This window comes from Osmia bicornis, chromosome 4 (genome assembly GCF_907164935.1).
Source record: "Osmia bicornis bicornis chromosome 4, iOsmBic2.1, whole genome shotgun sequence".
Taxonomy (NCBI): domain Eukaryota; kingdom Metazoa; phylum Arthropoda; class Insecta; order Hymenoptera; family Megachilidae; genus Osmia; species Osmia bicornis.
Genome location: NC_060219.1, coordinates 11,572,580 through 11,589,672, shown reverse-complemented (window position 1 = coordinate 11,589,672; position 17,093 = coordinate 11,572,580). Strand labels below are relative to the sequence as shown.

Sequence of the window (17,093 nt, the reverse complement as noted above, 5' to 3'; positions counted from 1 at the left end):
GCGGTCTTTTAGAACATCTTTCGGCTGCACCATGTATTTTACACGGTGGGTGTCAACTCCTTTATGTGCCGAATCTATTGTACCACCCTTCCCTATCGCGCAATCACCCCTGTTAAAAGGTGGACAAAAGGTCGGTGAATTATAAGGACTTGGAGAAATATAGACCGGCCCTTCCCCTTCCATTTGAAAATTCCAAACGAATGTAAAATATTTCATTATTTTCTTTAACGCGTCGTCGAGAAATGACGCTATTAATATTTTGTCTGTATATTTACAGGATATTATATAGCTGATAAGGATTAGGTGGTTAAACTCACGTGAACAAGGACGAAACACTGGAGGATGGTGAACTGGGAGGAGGTAGAGTTGAACGATTATCAGACAATAGTTTGTTAGTAGGGTTCACCTGCTGTATTGTTCTCTGGAAACGTGGATTCAGCTTCAGTCCGCAATCGTTCCTTCTCTGCATTTAAATCGTTCGATATGTGTACAACCGATAATAGTCTGTCACGCGCACACTAATTATGATTTCAATTATCTAATACCTTTTCCATCTTGAATTCTAAACCAGCTCCTTCAACTGTATCAAGTTATCAATTTTTTTCCTCATTTATTAGCGTTTCCTTTATTTTCAGAAGGTCACTTGTGTTATATTTCCAACAAATTCTGCTACTTATGTGATTTAAAAAGGTACGAATATCAAATCTATCGCACCATTTTCATGTCTTTTTTATGTATTAAAATTAAAAATAAAATTATTAGCCATTAACATATGACACTCTTTACAAGCTTCCTATACAATATACGTTTTATTATTTACATATTAAAGTGTGCATATTAAACTGTACATATTTTAGACAAATGTCATTATATATTATGTATGTGTATACCTGTACGTGGCTGAATGTTCATATTATAAAATGTACGAATCATCATTTCGCTGATACTCCGATAAGCTTCAATCATTTCTAATAAAGCAAAGTATATAATATCTTTCTTATCGCATCGCAACTGAAAAAGTTACATTGCTGCGGTGACAATAATGCTATTATTAGCGAAGCAAACAGTCAGATATTCAATTAATAATCAATAGTTAGCCATTTGTCTGTAATTTGCTCTATCTGTTTTGTGAGAATTGGATTTCTCAAACGTATTTTCAGCTCTAATTTTCCACCTGTTGCTTTTCTTCCATCCATTAGCTAAGATAAAATGAAAATTCTTTAATTAAAATTTATTCGGATAAACCATCATATTCGTAATCATAATTTTCATTACTTACCGGAAATGAATCATGAAGTTCACATTGAGTTTCCAAAGGCTGTAATTTCACCGTTACTGTACCTAACAGGCTGTCACTCCTAAAGAATCCACTGAAAAATACAAATTATAAACATTAATTGATAAATCTATACATATTGTAACTTAAAAGCTGAAATAATAAAAGCAAATACAAGAATTACGTTGTTACAGTTTGCTCGTGTAATACAAGTATTCTAACATGTACGAATCAAACTAGCAAAATTAAATTAGCACATTATTTCTGCTACATATAAACTAAACACTGACAATGGGTACTTTGAAGAAGCACGAAATTTTTCATACCTTGGATTAGTGCAACACAGGAACGGATTCAGCGAGCATCTGCAAGCAACGTACTAACCTATTTACTATTTTTATTATTAAACTAACAAATATACATATTCAAAGTATTACGTATATGCAACACTTCGTCTGATTATCGCTACTAAAAATTTAACTACTTTTTAGTAGCATAGTTAATACAATTCTATCAATTTTATAACAAAATATTATGGATATACATTTATACAGGTATCTATAGCACAATTGGAATATCGTAGAAATATTATCACTAATCAAATTATATTACTTATTTCATTACCCTTTTGCCCAAACTTGACATTTTAATGCGTGTCTTTTAAAAGCTCGTTGACATTGTCTCAAAGAACGATCTATTATACCGGTCAGTGGAAATACAGCTTGATATTCTGGGTTGCATGTTCCTTTAATAGTAACCGTTCTATCCGATGGAGGATTATCCGAAGGATAAGGAAACTCAAACATAACGTAAGTATCTCCCTCTTTTGAATAATTAACCCCTCTTATGATCGAAATTTCTATGTCAGCATCGCTCAAGTCTGTACAACTCCTAGAAAATAATAGAATCTTCTAAAATGATATTACAATTCTATTACCGTGGTGGGGAGAAATTTTGCCGTACTAACTGAACTATGGCATAGGTTTTCGTTTCGTAATGATGTTGCGGCGATGGTAGAGCATCGCGCTTTCTTACTCTCAACATATCTAAATCTCTTTTATAACCCAATGCAAGTCGTTCCCACCTATTGTATCCAGGTACATCTCCTAATGCCTTCGAATGATCCCTTGTACATAAACACCACTGGAACGAACAGGTTGATGATTAATTAAACTTTATTAAAATCGATTGATTTATATCTTTAGTCTACCTTGATTTGTTTCGTTAACTGTGATTCAAGATTTTCATAAATTTCTTCGTCTGTTGCTGTTCCTTCCTCAAAATCTTCGTTATTCAGGACTACGAAACTATCATCCGTCTGACCAGTTATACTATCTCCACTTAATTCGAACTTGGCACGAGGCGACAGTGGTATGGAATTCATGTCAACTGGTAATCCAGCTGTACTAGCTTCGATCAGTGGATCTATACCTTTTGCTTGCCTTAAATAGTTACGTGCCAATTCTAGATCACCCTCTTTTTTCGCATTCAGAGCAGCTTGCTTTAATTCGTGTTGACGCTGTTGCAATAAAGCTGATTGTTTGTCAGCGCGTGTCTGTTTTCCTATTTGTTTCTTTCCTATTAGACAAAAATTATCATCTCATTTATGATGATATAATACTATACTTCAAATTTAACACTTTATTACCTCCCTGTCTTCTTGGAGGTGAAACGGGACTTTTTGGACTTGAATCAATTTTATTCTCGGCTGGTTCGGATTCTGGAATTGACTCTGGTATTGGCGCTGGTTGATTTTCATTTTTCTCCACTGCCGGAGTAGACGCGCTAGGTTGTGGGCCAAGTGAAAGAGGTGGAAAACCAGGTGGAGTAGGTAACTCATCCAAAGGAACAGGTTTTCCGCGAGTATGTAATTTAAGAGCATCTTCAAATTGCTTGCAAATACGACCATATCTACGAACTTTAGAAGAATTTCCTTCGCTTTCTGCGGTAGTTTTCATTCTTCTGTACACTTCAAGTCGTTCTTTTAAGGCAGTTTCTACATTTTCTAAACCAGCTGGTTTTACTTCTGCTCTTCCAATACATCATACAACATTACAATAATTTTTAATTCACTTACATATGTCTATCATCAAATTTTATGTTACTTTTAAATTTTACCTGTAGATGCTGTTTCCGAAGACGACGTTCCTTGCATTTCATTTTCTATTTTTTCTGTTTTTTCAGGTGATACTGCAATAGTATTTGACCCAGGTGTGTTTGGAGGGGATGGCATATCTGACAAATCAACTGTCTCTCCTGCATTTACTGCTGCAATTACTTTGTCAAATTGTTTTACTATGCTTATACATTGAAGAGCCTCCTTCATGTTACCAGCTCTTTTCCATGCCACTGCTGCCAATTTATATTCCCGTTGTCTATCTATTAATAATTTTAATGCTTCTTCATCCACAGTTTTTGTAGCCATAGGCTCTTCAGGAGTATTACTTTCTGTGGATGCAACAACTTCTGTTGAGACATTGTTCTCTGAAAGACAGGAATATAGTATTATATTAAATAGCTGAAAATTACATCCAAATAAAAATAATATATTAAGTATTTTTTCAATAATACCTGGTTTTGATTCATCATTCTTTGATGCTGTTTCTGTTGATTCTGCAGTAGCAGATGGAGGCAATTCTGGTGGCATATCATCTTCATTAATAACTCTTCCTGCCTGGACATTATGTAATAATTCCTTAAGTGTTTTAATGCCTCTATTAAATCTTCTTGCTCTTCCTAGATCATTTTCCTGTTTTGCCTTTTTCTCAGCAATTTGGTAAAGTTTTAATCTTTCTTGTAACAAAGTAATTGTGTTTTGCATAGGTGTATCATTTTGTTGAGATTTAGATTGCTCTGTATTTTCTACTACTGAATTTTCTTCTTCTTCTGGAGAAACTTTTTCATCAGATTCATCACCTGTTATCATCTTGAGTTCACTCTAATGTAATATAAAATATTTAAAATTATTTCACATACAATTACAACAATGAATTAATATAAATAAAGGACAATATATGTATTTGTACCAATAATTCTGGATCATCTTCTCCATCTGATACTTCCTCAACACTTATATCTTTTATACTTTCAGCTATCATTGCATCTAAATTTGCTTTAGGAACTGGCCTACGAGCTGCTATAAAAGTACAATATAAAAATATATCAGGCTTCTGTAATTCATCAAATCAAATAACAGATAATTAGGAAATATATAAAAAATATATTTTGATCACTTTGTTTAGGTTTTGAAACACTGTCATCACCACTTGTTAAAGCTTCTAATTCAGCCTCTAAATCATCATTGTTGTCATCATCTTCCATAAACTCATTGCCTATGTTGTCCAAATTTTCTGGGATATCAAAAATCCCATACTGTTCGAAAACATTATTATTTTAATAAAGATCAAACCGTTTACAAAATAAGGTTAAAAGTACTAGAAGATAATAATACCTGTGCAAGGCTACCAGCAGGCCGTGTTTGTCGTTTTGATTTCTCTTTCTTTCCAAACATTTTACTTTATAAAATGTCTACTATTGCACATCAATTGACTGTTAGTAGAATATTAAAAATATTGAAGTGAACAAAATATGAAACAAGAATATAAACGTATCGCAGTAGCGTTCTAACACGTTCTATATATGCGTACTAGCATGCGTCATTCATCATACATAAATCCACACATACATGCGTGCCTACATACATCTTACATACAATACACAAAAGTAACATATTATTTGTTCAACCAGAAATCATTATGAACAATTTTAATAATTTGAGATGTGTATATTAATGTTTTAAACGGTGAAATTTCAATGAAACATTGGACAAATTCAAACATTCGATAATCATTCGAGGTGATGCTACCTCGAATAGATTTAATCAGTTTTCATGGTCTTTAGCTAACTTCTCACTGTATAGTCATATGATCGACACGAAAAAGGGCGAGTCCGATTTTGACTTTGACGGATCTGTGTTGGGAGTAGAGTAGTAATCGAATTGTAGTAAACGAACTCTCAATATGAAGGGCTGTATGTTCAACATTGATAATGGATATCTGGAAGGACTTTGTCGTGGATTTAAATGTGGAATCCTTCAACAGAGTGACTACCTTAATCTTGTACAATGCGAAACTCTTGAAGGTAAATTTTTAATAATTTTTGTATAGTTCTGAAAATTGTATAAATGTTTAATTATTTCAATCGTCTCAGTATTTAGATTTTTATATATAATCAGCTTATATTTTATGTTTATATAGATTTAAAACTACATTTGGCTGGTACAGATTATGGAAGTTTCTTGGCTAATGAACCATCGCCACTATCTGTTAGTGTAATTGATGATAAATTAAGAGAAAAACTTGTTGTGGAATTTCAGCATATGCGTAATCATTCTGTTGAGCCTTTGTCTCAATTTTTAGATTTCATTACTTACAGTTATATGATTGATAATATTATCTTATTGATTACTGGAACTTTGCATCAAAGGCCAATTTCAGAATTAATTCCAAAATGTCATCCTCTTGGTAGTTTTGAACAAATGGAAGCTATTCATGTAGCATCTACACCTGCTGAACTTTATAATGCTGTATTAGTAGATACTCCTTTGGGTATGATTTGACATTGCTTCTTATTAATTGTTTTTGATAAAAGAAATATTGTTATTGTAAAAATGAACTTTTACCATAGCACCATTCTTTGTGGATTGTATCTCTGAACAAGATCTGGATGAGATGAACATTGAAATAATCAGAAATACATTATACAAAGCTTATTTGGAAGCATTCTACAAGTTTTGTAAAGAAATTGGTGGAACAACTGCAGATACTATGTGTGAAATACTTGCGGTATGAAATCTAATAAAATTAACTGTGTACATATGTGTATGACCCATAAAATAACAATTTAAATATAAATTACCTTTATAGTTTGAAGCAGATAGAAGAGCAATTATTATAACTATAAACTCCTTTGGAACTGAACTAGGTAAAGATGATAGAGCAAAATTATATCCACGCTGTGGAAAATTAAATCCTGATGGATTAGCAGCATTAGCAAGAGCTGATGATTATGAACAGGTCAAAGCTGTAGCAGAATATTATGCTGTATGTAAATAGTTTGTTATTTCGTGAATGAGAACTTTTAATTTTTATGGATTTTATACCTGTATGTACATAAACGATATTTGTACTTTTTTTTCCCCCAGGAATACAGTGCCTTGTTTGAAGGTGCAGGTAATAATCCCGGTGACAAAACTCTAGAAGATAAATTCTTCGAGCATGAGGTAAATTTAATACCATCACAAAAGTTGATATAACATGTTATTCGTAAATGTTACTGATTTTAAAATTTTCATCACAGGTTCGCTTAAACGTTCATGCTTTCCTTCAGCAATTTCATTTTGGAGTATTTTATAGTTACCTTAAATTAAAAGAACAAGAATGTCGTAATATCGTATGGATAGCGGAATGTGTTGCGCAAAAGCATCGTGCTAAAATAGATAATTACATTCCAATTTTTTAATATGTATGTCTCTAAAGGTTCTATCGATTATTTATGTTTAACTACAACAATATCACACAAAAATATTTTTCCTCTTTAATTTTATTCAACTATGAATAACTAAGGATTCTACAGTATTCTATAAATAAAGAAGAGGAAGCTGTCAAATAGAAACAAAATAATTATTTAGTTCATAACTAAAATAAACAGCCAATTGTGTGTCTAGCTAAATTGAACAAATAATATTGAAAATTACTATTTAGTATTACTGTCATACATACAAAAAATGGATATCATATAGATGTAAATAGTGTATTTTATTGTAGATCGGTATATATTATGTTTGATGTTATCCGATGATGTAATTATCGATTCTATTGTAATATAAAATAATATATAATGCATTCCATAAGTTTGAAAATTTGACTAAAATAACACGTTATATTGAATTTTTTTTTTACTTCCCTATATTCTTAGCCAAGGATCAAAATAAATTTTACTATGCTCATCACGCCTTTACATAAACTTTCGTTACCATCAATTGTTCCAATAAAGGAATTTAATACTGAAATTGGATAAGTTTGAAAATATAAAATCCTAACGAAAAATGTTTGTTAAATATATGTGTATTTCTATAAAACCCTTTCGTAATATATATGTATATACATATTTATATGCATATATCAGAAAGTATGTAAAAACATACATAGAAATATGCAATTTATGATATAAAAATATAATTCCTAACAAAAGTGATAAGATAAAGACTACTGTTACATGAAAATTTACAAAAAGTCAGAAATATATAAATATTTCCGAAATTCGTCATTCTTTCATTAATAATTAATATTCTATAGTACTACTGTTTTAAATAAAACAACAGAAAATTCTTAAAATTATTGGAAATAAACTTTCATTATTTTCCGTTAGGATATTTTTCAAATTTATTGTAAAATAAAAAAAAAAACGAATAAAACACTGCTTATCTTCTACAAATTCGTTCACTTTCACACTGCATTTTTTCTCCATCTGATTCACGACTCATCGTAGGATGCGCTTCTTTCTTTATAGAATTTACATTAGGAACAGAGGATGGTGGAGTATTATTAATATGTTTTATATTCGCGGTCGGCGATGGTGTGGCATTATTAACTAGATTTGGAGGCTGATAAGTTGCCAAACTTTTTAATCCAATTACTTCTGGATTTTCTTTCCAAAAACGGTCTGCAATAATATCATCTACCAGTGGAACTACCGCTGGTTTTAATCTGCCTGTTCCATCAGGTACTAATTTCCTTATAAGTGTAGTACCCTTTCGAAAAAGTGGAGGCTCTTTGTTATAATTTATACCAAATTCTTGAAACAGTAATTCATTCTTATGCGATGCTAATGTACCTCTAAGTTTCTCTTCTGCCTAAAAATTAAAATTATTTACATAAAATCTTATTCATTTAATTGTAATTGCAATATACGTATAAATGTTAAACAACTTAAAATTACCTGACTTGGAGTCAATTTTCCTTGTAATACAAGATTCCAAAAGCAGGTGTTATATAAATTATTCACATGAACATCTGTTTGTCGCCATGCTAAATAATCCCTCAAATTTTTATCTGTAGGATATAATACAACACGGGCATCAAAGGATGGCGGATAATATAATTCTTTGCCTTGAAAGAATCGAGGCCAATGATAAACATATGATGATGCAAAAAGTGAATTTACAATTGACATCAATTTTGAGGCTGAAACATAACAAAAATAATACTATAAATGGTATATTTATATTGATAAAAATTATATTCTGCATTTATTAATTGATGATTACTTATCTATCATTTTAAACTTGTATGATTATGTATATTTCGGTATACACATACCCCTTCTTTTATGAAGTTGAGTATCTTTTCGAAAGACAAAAGAATATTCATCACTTTGACCAAAACCCAAGATGATCTCTTTGAAATCTTCCATAACCGTAATAGCCGCGCGATTCATCAATTGCAAAGCAGCTACATCGTTCGGTTTAGTGAATTGATGTGCATCGCAAAATTTCGAAAAATTTCTTCCATCAATTCTAACCACGATCCAACAATTTGGTAAACAACAGTCATCACGTTCAAATTCTTTCACATATTCGAATTTACTTTTAGCCATTCTCGTCAAACTTATTTGCCGGCTATTGACCACTTGTTTGACCAAGCTAATGATTTTCAGGAAGTTGCTTCCTGTTGTCAGAAAATACATTTCCTGAAACTGCTGAATGTTGAAGTCTCCACTGTCGAACTCGTTTTGGTTTCAAATGGTTTCAAATCGTTTCAGATGTGCACAACTTATTCACAGAATATTTTCATTTAAGAAATCCTATTAATTTTTTATTAGAAAATAAATTGGTCTCTGATATGTATGCATATATATGTTTATATCTTAAAAAACCCACGTGCGCGTTTATTGGTTAAGTATTTACATTCGTTCTGCTGCGTATAATCAACAAGCTAAGTGTAACACTTTGTTATATAAAACTTTTATTAATTAAAAACATTTTAATTAAATTAAATATATTCAAATTTTCAAATAAGACACCTCCATAAACATCGATAAAATGGATTTACACGAACGTTATATGCGTTCATCAACAATGGACTTTTCAGTTTTTGAATTATCAGAAACTGCATTTAAAGATGACCCACTGTTGTTATTACATCGTATCGTAAAATATTACAACAATGAGATCGTGAAAGATAATTTTGATACGAAAAAATTGGAAACATTTCGAATAGTGTTATGTTATGAATATCAGCTTCTATTTAATTCCAAAGAGAAAAATATCAAAGTAACTGCAAGTGATTTATGTTTTAAAACTATAGAAAGTATTTTAATTTTGAAAAAGCATTCACAAAATTTTACTGAACATCCAATTTTATATGATATTATAACTTTACAATTAATACTTTACTGTAATTTACAATGTATCGAAGAACATTTGATAAATTTTCAAAAGTCAAATGTTGATGTCTTAAACAATGATGAGAGTAAATTTTTTTATATAAAAATTTTGGAATGTTTCTTAGAATCATTGCAGTTAAGACACTTATTATATAATAATGCAGATTTAAGCATATTAAAACAATTCAGTTTATTGTATTTAAAAGATATAATAACATGGCTAGAAATGAAAGAAAATAAAGAATGGCAATTGTTTACTTCAATTTTTCCAAAATTAATAAGTACTTGTAGCTCTGAAAATATTTTACCAATTATATGGAATGTTATCTTAAATAAATTGGATGATTTTAAGGATTTGCTTAGTGCATTGAGTATTATAGTCAGTGTATGTTTTTCATCTAATTTTATAAATGATGTAATTCATACACACTATAAATTATTTTATACAGAGCAATTATGGTTATTAATTATAAAGAGCTTAAAATCACCCATACAACAGTATCGTAAACAAGGATTATTTATAATGAAACATATAACTGATTTTATGAATATTACCAATGAAAATGTTTTAAAATTAAAAATACCTTCAATTGTTCCTTTTGTATGTGGTCAGAAAACTGAAACAAAGATATTAATAAAAGATATTAAACAAAAGTTCTTCCTGATATTAGATGCATTAGAGGAAAAGCAACATCATTTGATATTGCCTGCTTTGACAAATTTATCAACTTTAATAAAAGGTAATGAAGAACACACCTTATGTAATGATTGTTTTAACACTATTTGGTTGCAACTGATCTTTGAAAGAATATTGCAGCATGAGAATAATAACATAGTAAAACAGGGAGTATTGTATGTTTGTAAATTATATACTTTTATAAATGACAATCAGTTTTTGAAACTGTTTGTACAGGTTTTAAACAATACATTTCTGTATGAATGCCAATCTTACCAGGATGAACCAGATATACTGAGTAGTATCATAATATTATTTATACATATAACAGAGGAAGAAACTGAATTTCCCAAAAGACTATTGAAAATAATGAGTGAAGAAACATGGGCCCCTATACCAATATTTTATGTGATAAAAGTTTTGAGAACAGTTACAAGTAAAACATTGAATCAGTGGGGGGATGATGAATTAATTTTAGTTAAATCTTTAGTACAAAAGAATTTAAACATGCATTCCCATGTATTAAGAATTGCATCTCAAGTTGAACTTATAAAAACAATTTGTCTTTCTATAGGAAAAGTAAACAATTTGGAAATTGTAATAGAAACATTATTAGAATTTTCTTTGGAAGATACACTTGTAAGAGAATCATTTTCATGGGAAATTGTAGTAAACTGGTTAAAAGAAGTATTAATAAAGAAACATGCAGTAGATTTTATCAAATTTATATGTGAACAATTTTCAAGTCAAGATTCACATGTGAAATTAAGTCCTGCAAAGTTTGCTGTTGTAATTGCTATGTTTTATGATACAGGATTGATATTACAACATAAAACATGTATTGTGTTTGGAATACTAAATAACTGGCTGTCGATACTCAATGGGATAAACACTAGACCTTATGTAAATCATACATATATATTTTATGTAATAGAATTTATGTCCCATTTATTTAATTTAAATGTAATAAAAACAGATGAAACTATCATACAACTTTTATCTCCATATTTTAATGATTCATTACAATTTTTGTTTAAAAATAGCAAAAGTATACCATATAAATTCAGTTATGAAGAAATCAATAAATATCTTATTATAATTGTTTCATTTCTTAACAATAAAAATTTAATTTTATCAGAAAAAGAAATTTTAAATCATGTTGAGAGATTCAGAAGTCAAAGTATATTTATTCTCCAGAATATAAAACAATATACAAACATGCATTATATGTATGCATTATATATTTTATATCATACTCAAGAGATTTTGTATAAACATCATACATTGCTTTATGTGGAATCTTTATTGGATATACCTAATATTCACATGTCCAATAATGATCAAGATCCACATGTCCAAGATCAAGTAAATACTAAAGGAAAAATAACATCAAATTGTTATTTGTTACTTGCAAAACTTTTAAATCAATTTTTGGAAAAGAAAGAAATTCAATTATGGCCTCAAAATATTAATTGGTTTGAAAGTACTTTGTGTCTTTACGAAATGGGAGGAAATGAAATTGTTCCAGAAATTGCATTAATTCTAAAAACAATTATTAATAAAGGAGCAATAAAAGATATAGAAGATAAATTACATTTAGAATCTATTTTTACCTTATGCTGGAAAAGTACGTTACTAAGTAAAAAGAATAAGTTATATTTTATGGCAATAAAAGATCTTGTAGGAGTTGTTATAAATGATAATTTTTTGAAATTACCTGATGTTATGCACTTTGTAAATAATGTAAGAAATAAATTTTTAATTATCATAAAAACGAACATTGCTTAAATATTAATCATTTTATCAATTTTTAGTTTCTTGATCAACTACTTGAAGAAAGTAATAATGTGCCAAAATTAAAACAAATTTTATTAAATGAAATGGAGTCATTAAACATACGTTATTTAAAAAATTTACAAGAACCATTGGTATCATGTTGTCTTCATGGACATGTGCTTCGGAGAGATAAACAAATAGAAAATCAGGCATATCTATATGTCACACAAAATTATAGAAATTACTATCCACGACATATATCAATAATGTAAGTATTTTTATATGATTTCAATATATGTAATACATGTATTAATTTATTATCAATTTTATTATTAGAGATTACAATAATGATACTAGTGTCAGAGCACTCTCTATTATATTATTATACAAGATAATTAATGCAGATAAAGAGTATGCATCCATGTTACTTCCAATTGTTTTACAAAAACTAGAAAAATTTAAAAACAAGCGTTATTTCAATCATTCTTATATACATAAGATAAAGCATCGAATTATGCAAATCTTATTGATATTACAGCCAATCCTAAATAAGGTAACAAAACATTATGCAATTAATTATGAGTAGTAATAAGATTGAAAGAAATATATTAATACTTTTTTTTATAGTTGGACATTGTTATATTAGAAGAATGTCTCTGCAATTTAATGCTGTTGGAAAGCAATCAGCATAGTATCAGATTAATGCAAGAGTGGATATTAATAAAAATTTTCGTAGAAAATATAGAACTGCATTACAAACTCTGGAAATTTTTTGAAGAGGTACAAATTTTATTTCATTTTGTTCAAATTTGTGTAAACCTTGTATCAATTTATTTAACAAAATAATTGTTTAGGGTATTACAACTCGTCCAGGATGTGTTAGTTCTATAGCGTGTATCGTTTATCATGTTTCAAGGCTTCTTCCTAGCGATTCTCAGTGCGATTTTATTTTAATGGGAATTAAATACATTGCACATTGTTGTTTAGGGCAACAATATAGTATGCGTCTTTATAACCAGGTAATTTGGGTATATTGTACATAATAGTTTATTATTACAGTATATTTATATATATATATATATATATATATATATGTATTTTGTGTTTAATATAGATAATTTTTGTAAAATTGTATAAAATGTTGGAACAATTTAATTGTAACGACACTATAGTACAATATAAAGGATTATATGATGCTGCAATAGCAAGTTTGAAATATGGCAATTTAGCGATAAATTCAAGTAAAATTCAGGATGATTTTTATTTTTCAGTTTTTCATGCTGTGCATGACTTTAGTCTACAGGTAATATAACAAGTTTTATATAACGTTATTAGAATATAATCACTACAATAGATAAATAATAATCTACTAATATTTATAGACAATTTATTTTGAACTCCCGCGATTGACTGATATGGATCCAAGTGAATGGATCACTCCAGATTTGTTTCAAATTCTGAACTACAAAGAAACTATTAATCATCCTCTTCAACTTTATAATTTGAATACATTATTATCAGATACTAAAACATCATCTTATTTGATGAAATCTACAGGTATTTTGAAAATTATACTAATACTAATATATATCTTTCTTATTGACAAGATATTAAATAATATAAAATCTTTTAACACAGTTGATAAGGAGTCATTTGTAAAAAATTCTATGATGGATATTGAAGGACTAAATAACATTCAAAAAAAGATTGATCCTTTAATGCCTACAAATATATCACATAATGATATTTTTTCAACCATTAGAGAATCTGTTTCTCATAAAAGATTATCCGATGAAGATGGTCTTATAGTTGTAGCATGTCTCGTTAATCGTGCCCCAAATTTAGGAGGACTCGCCCGTACTTGTGAAATTTTCAATGTTAAAGAATTAGTTATTGCTAATTTAAATCAAATTAAAGATAAGGAATTTCAGAATCTTAGTGTATCAGCTGAAAATTGGATAACTATTACAGAGGTATTTTATCATACTACAAAATATGATATTTCTGATGTAATGAAGCTATTAATGTTGTAGGTAAAACCACATCAATTATGTAAATTCTTATTGGATAAAAAAGAGATGGGATGGTCTTTAGTAGGTTTAGAACAAACAGTTAACAGTGTGAATTTGATAAATATGAAATTCAAAAAGAAGACAATTCTTGTATTAGGGTAAGTGATAAAAAATAATCAAATGAATTCTTTTGAGTAAGAATAAACATTTTTCCAGAAATGAAAAGGATGGAATTCCTGCTAACTTAATATCTTTGTTTGACACTTGTATAGAAATACCACAAGCTGGTATAATTCGTTCATTAAATGTTCATGTTAGTGGAGCAATATGTATATGGCAATATTCAAAACAGCATGTATTAATATAATTTCATTTTTATATTTTGAATAAAAAATGAAACAAGAAAATAATGTAGCCAGATGATAATGTAAATTTACAAAATTAAATTCATCTTTATGGAGAGAGAGAGATATATATATGTATTTATTTATTAGAATGACTATTAATTATACACAGATAGTGTCTATATAAATAATGCATTTTTAAACTTTATAACCTATGAGATGGCATTTGCCAATACATTCTCCAACAAAGAACCAACACAACACTTCAATTGTAACTAAAGTATTTAACCAGGCTTCACGTACTGAAAGTTCAAGAATTCGTCTATTCTTTCCAGCAGATATAAGTTTTTTGATATCATTTCGAATAGCAGGAATGTCAGAGATCTTTGGTGGAACCAATTCTACTTTTGCGTAACACAGGAATTTTCCAACAGCAGGTTTTGCGTTCACTGCTACAGCTGTAACAAGCATATAACAAGGAATTAGTACGATAAATGATTAATTAACTGAAATTATTTATATAGTATACGTCTTTCCTAACCTTAAAATTATGTCATAGAAAATATTTTTCATACATTACATATAAAACCATTCATCTAAGATTGGTACGATTAACAAGTAAATTATACAATTCAATTTAAAGAATTGGATAATTAACTCCTTTTTAGCATACAATAAAGTTATTGATGTTACATAACCATTAATTTATAAGTAAAATTATAATCAATATAATATTTAAATTATAACGGTAACAATTATTTTGAAATATGAAATACTTACATTTGAGTAGCTGCGATATCATACCCGGTTTTGACATTTTTAATTGTTATAATCTTCTACAAAGTTACGAAAGGAAATGAACGATCTTCTGCGCCCCTAAAACAACCCTTCCTTGTAACTGACATTTCAGCCATCTATCGGCATTCTTTCAAACTATAATTCGCGGGTTTTGTATTCAACAGAACGAAAGTATCTTACTTCCACTATATCTGATTTAAGTAAATTTGTAGTTTTTTATTTACTTCCCATACAAAGTATAAAAATGGTTAAACATATATGATTCACAAACAGCGAGTTTATTAAACATTTTGTAAGTATACAAAACGCTCGTATAGTACAATTTTTGTGAAAAAGCGAAGTATGCAGATAAAGAAATTAACAAAAGTATTTCACATTGAAAAACCGGTATTTTGTAAACTGAATATTTAATTTTGTAATTTATTTTGTTCATATCTATCAATCCCAACTTTTAACACGTAATTCAGGATCTAGTATACTCCAATTTGGTGAATGCTTTTCATTAGATAACCAATTAAAGTCATCGATACAATTCCAATTATTTATTTTTGGATCCAGACCTGCCAGATTAAAGTGATTCGCTTGATCTTCGTAAGACCAATTATAAGGTGCAACGCGTATTTTTGTACAATCTTCTATGATTGCTCTGCTTGTAACATGTAAATAAATAGTACAATCTGTTGAAGAATGTAATCGAAGTTGTTGACACGCCAAAGCAAATACACATTCATTACAATCATGGGCAAATACAGAAGATGTTACTGGTCCAACTAACACAGTACACTGTTTTAAGTTTACCATATGCAAAGTACTAGGTGTACCATAAATTCGTATCGTACACCGAATTAAATCGGAAAGTAGAACATCATTCTTATTTACGTTTTCAGCATCTAAAACTAATTGTTCATCAACTTTTCCCAAGAGCATACACGCACTATCTCCATATTTGCTTGACAATTTGTAATTTTGCTTAGTAGAACCATTTACAATTCCTTCTGATATTTTTAAATCTTTCAGACCATCTGTTACATCGTGTGTTTTCTCCGAAGTTTTTTTCACAACTCTTCGGTTTTTAAATCCAAATTTCTTCTTAGGTAATAATTTCAATTCCAAATCAGAAGCTTCATTTTCCAGTACCTGTAAATTTTCTTGTGCTCTTCTAATGTCATAAACTTTTAAAAACATTTTTGATTGTGACAAATAATTCTTAAGCATTAAAATTTCCTTATTTATCTTGTCAAACATTCCAGGAAGAGCAGATGTGGTTGCACTAGGTGCATTATCCAACATTTCTTTAACCTTCTTGCATGACGAGTAAAAAGTGTCTTTAAAATAACTGCTTTGTTCAGATTCAACAGCTAAAGATTGCCTTTCTTCTCTTCGTCTCTCAATGATATTCTTCCTTTCACGATCTCTTTTGGTAATACGATCTGGCAAGTTGCCTTCTATGAGAGTAGGAGAGTCCATATTGATGTATAGATACTATTTTCTGCGAAGGATTATATATTGTATATCATTTAGCTTTAAATATTTATGATTTGTTGATAACATAAATTTATTTTTTTAAATATTTTGTTTCAATATATTTAAGACTTTTACACTCACTGTTTTTTTAGGCAAAAACTAGAAAATATAAAAAGTATAAACTATTATCTCATATTGTATTAATAAATCTCGTTTATATCTATATTAACACTATAAAAATGCAAGCATACATTGTTAACTGTTAAACATATTTAGCTGAGATTATTGTTTAAAGAAATAAC

The 17,093-nt window shown here is 29.2% G+C and overlaps 6 protein-coding genes across 9 annotated transcripts; 2 read left to right on the top strand and 4 right to left on the bottom strand.

Moving 5' to 3' along the window:
* Positions 1–781: 781 nt before the first annotated feature.
* Positions 782–4,910, bottom strand: LOC114878448 (coiled-coil and C2 domain-containing protein 1-like). Of its 4 annotated transcripts, none has more exons than XM_029192281.2 (12): positions 4,728–4,910; positions 4,510–4,648; positions 4,303–4,412; positions 3,848–4,214; positions 3,395–3,760; positions 2,925–3,302; positions 2,487–2,854; positions 2,244–2,419; positions 1,901–2,167; positions 1,603–1,641; positions 1,280–1,370; positions 782–1,199 (listed from the first exon to the last, which is right to left on the bottom strand). In XM_029192281.2, the coding sequence occupies exons 1-12, from the start codon at positions 4,785–4,787 to the stop codon at positions 1,080–1,082; spliced, it is 2,481 nt and encodes an 826-aa protein (XP_029048114.2). In that variant the 5' UTR covers positions 4,788–4,910; the 3' UTR covers positions 782–1,079. The 4 variants fall into 4 exon arrangements, with proteins under 4 accessions (XP_029048114.2, XP_029048115.2, XP_029048116.2 ...); XM_029192282.2 differs by having other exon boundaries at positions 4,303–4,409; XM_029192283.2 differs by lacking the exon at positions 1,603–1,641.
* Positions 4,911–5,196: 286 nt separating this feature from the next.
* Positions 5,197–7,210, top strand: LOC114878451 (V-type proton ATPase subunit d). The gene is made up of 6 exons (XM_029192291.2): positions 5,197–5,416; positions 5,533–5,883; positions 5,963–6,120; positions 6,202–6,378; positions 6,480–6,557; positions 6,635–7,210. Exons 1-6 carry the CDS (start codon positions 5,296–5,298, stop codon positions 6,794–6,796), a joined length of 1,047 nt encoding a protein of 348 aa, XP_029048124.1. The 5' UTR covers positions 5,197–5,295; the 3' UTR covers positions 6,797–7,210.
* Positions 7,211–7,694: 484 nt separating this feature from the next.
* On the bottom strand, positions 7,695–9,349 carry LOC114878398 (probable tRNA(His) guanylyltransferase). Its single transcript, XM_029192178.2, has 4 exons — positions 9,216–9,349; positions 8,656–9,139; positions 8,276–8,520; positions 7,695–8,189 (listed from the first exon to the last, which is right to left on the bottom strand). The coding sequence occupies exons 2-4, from the start codon at positions 9,020–9,022 to the stop codon at positions 7,758–7,760; spliced, it is 1,044 nt and encodes a 347-aa protein (XP_029048011.1). The 5' UTR covers positions 9,023–9,139; positions 9,216–9,349; the 3' UTR covers positions 7,695–7,757.
* A 19-nt stretch (positions 9,350–9,368) lies between these two features.
* On the top strand, positions 9,369–14,659 carry LOC114878397. Its single transcript, XM_029192173.2, has 10 exons — positions 9,369–12,140; positions 12,212–12,441; positions 12,510–12,726; positions 12,801–12,953; positions 13,028–13,192; positions 13,288–13,476; positions 13,556–13,730; positions 13,812–14,146; positions 14,207–14,343; positions 14,402–14,659. Exons 1-10 carry the CDS (start codon positions 9,378–9,380, stop codon positions 14,550–14,552), a joined length of 4,515 nt encoding a protein of 1,504 aa, XP_029048006.2. The 5' UTR covers positions 9,369–9,377; the 3' UTR covers positions 14,553–14,659.
* LOC114878400 (ATP synthase subunit g, mitochondrial-like) lies at positions 14,656–15,444 on the bottom strand. Its single transcript, XM_029192183.2, has 2 exons — positions 15,310–15,444; positions 14,656–14,987 (listed from the first exon to the last, which is right to left on the bottom strand). Exons 1-2 carry the CDS (start codon positions 15,344–15,346, stop codon positions 14,728–14,730), a joined length of 297 nt encoding a protein of 98 aa, XP_029048016.2. The 5' UTR covers positions 15,347–15,444; the 3' UTR covers positions 14,656–14,727.
* A 140-nt stretch (positions 15,445–15,584) lies between these two features.
* Positions 15,585–16,925, bottom strand: LOC114878399 (tubulin-specific chaperone C). Its single transcript, XM_046285600.1, has one exon. It carries the CDS (start codon positions 16,792–16,794, stop codon positions 15,766–15,768), a length of 1,029 nt encoding a protein of 342 aa, XP_046141556.1. The 5' UTR covers positions 16,795–16,925; the 3' UTR covers positions 15,585–15,765.
* Positions 16,926–17,093: the final 168 nt, after the last annotated feature.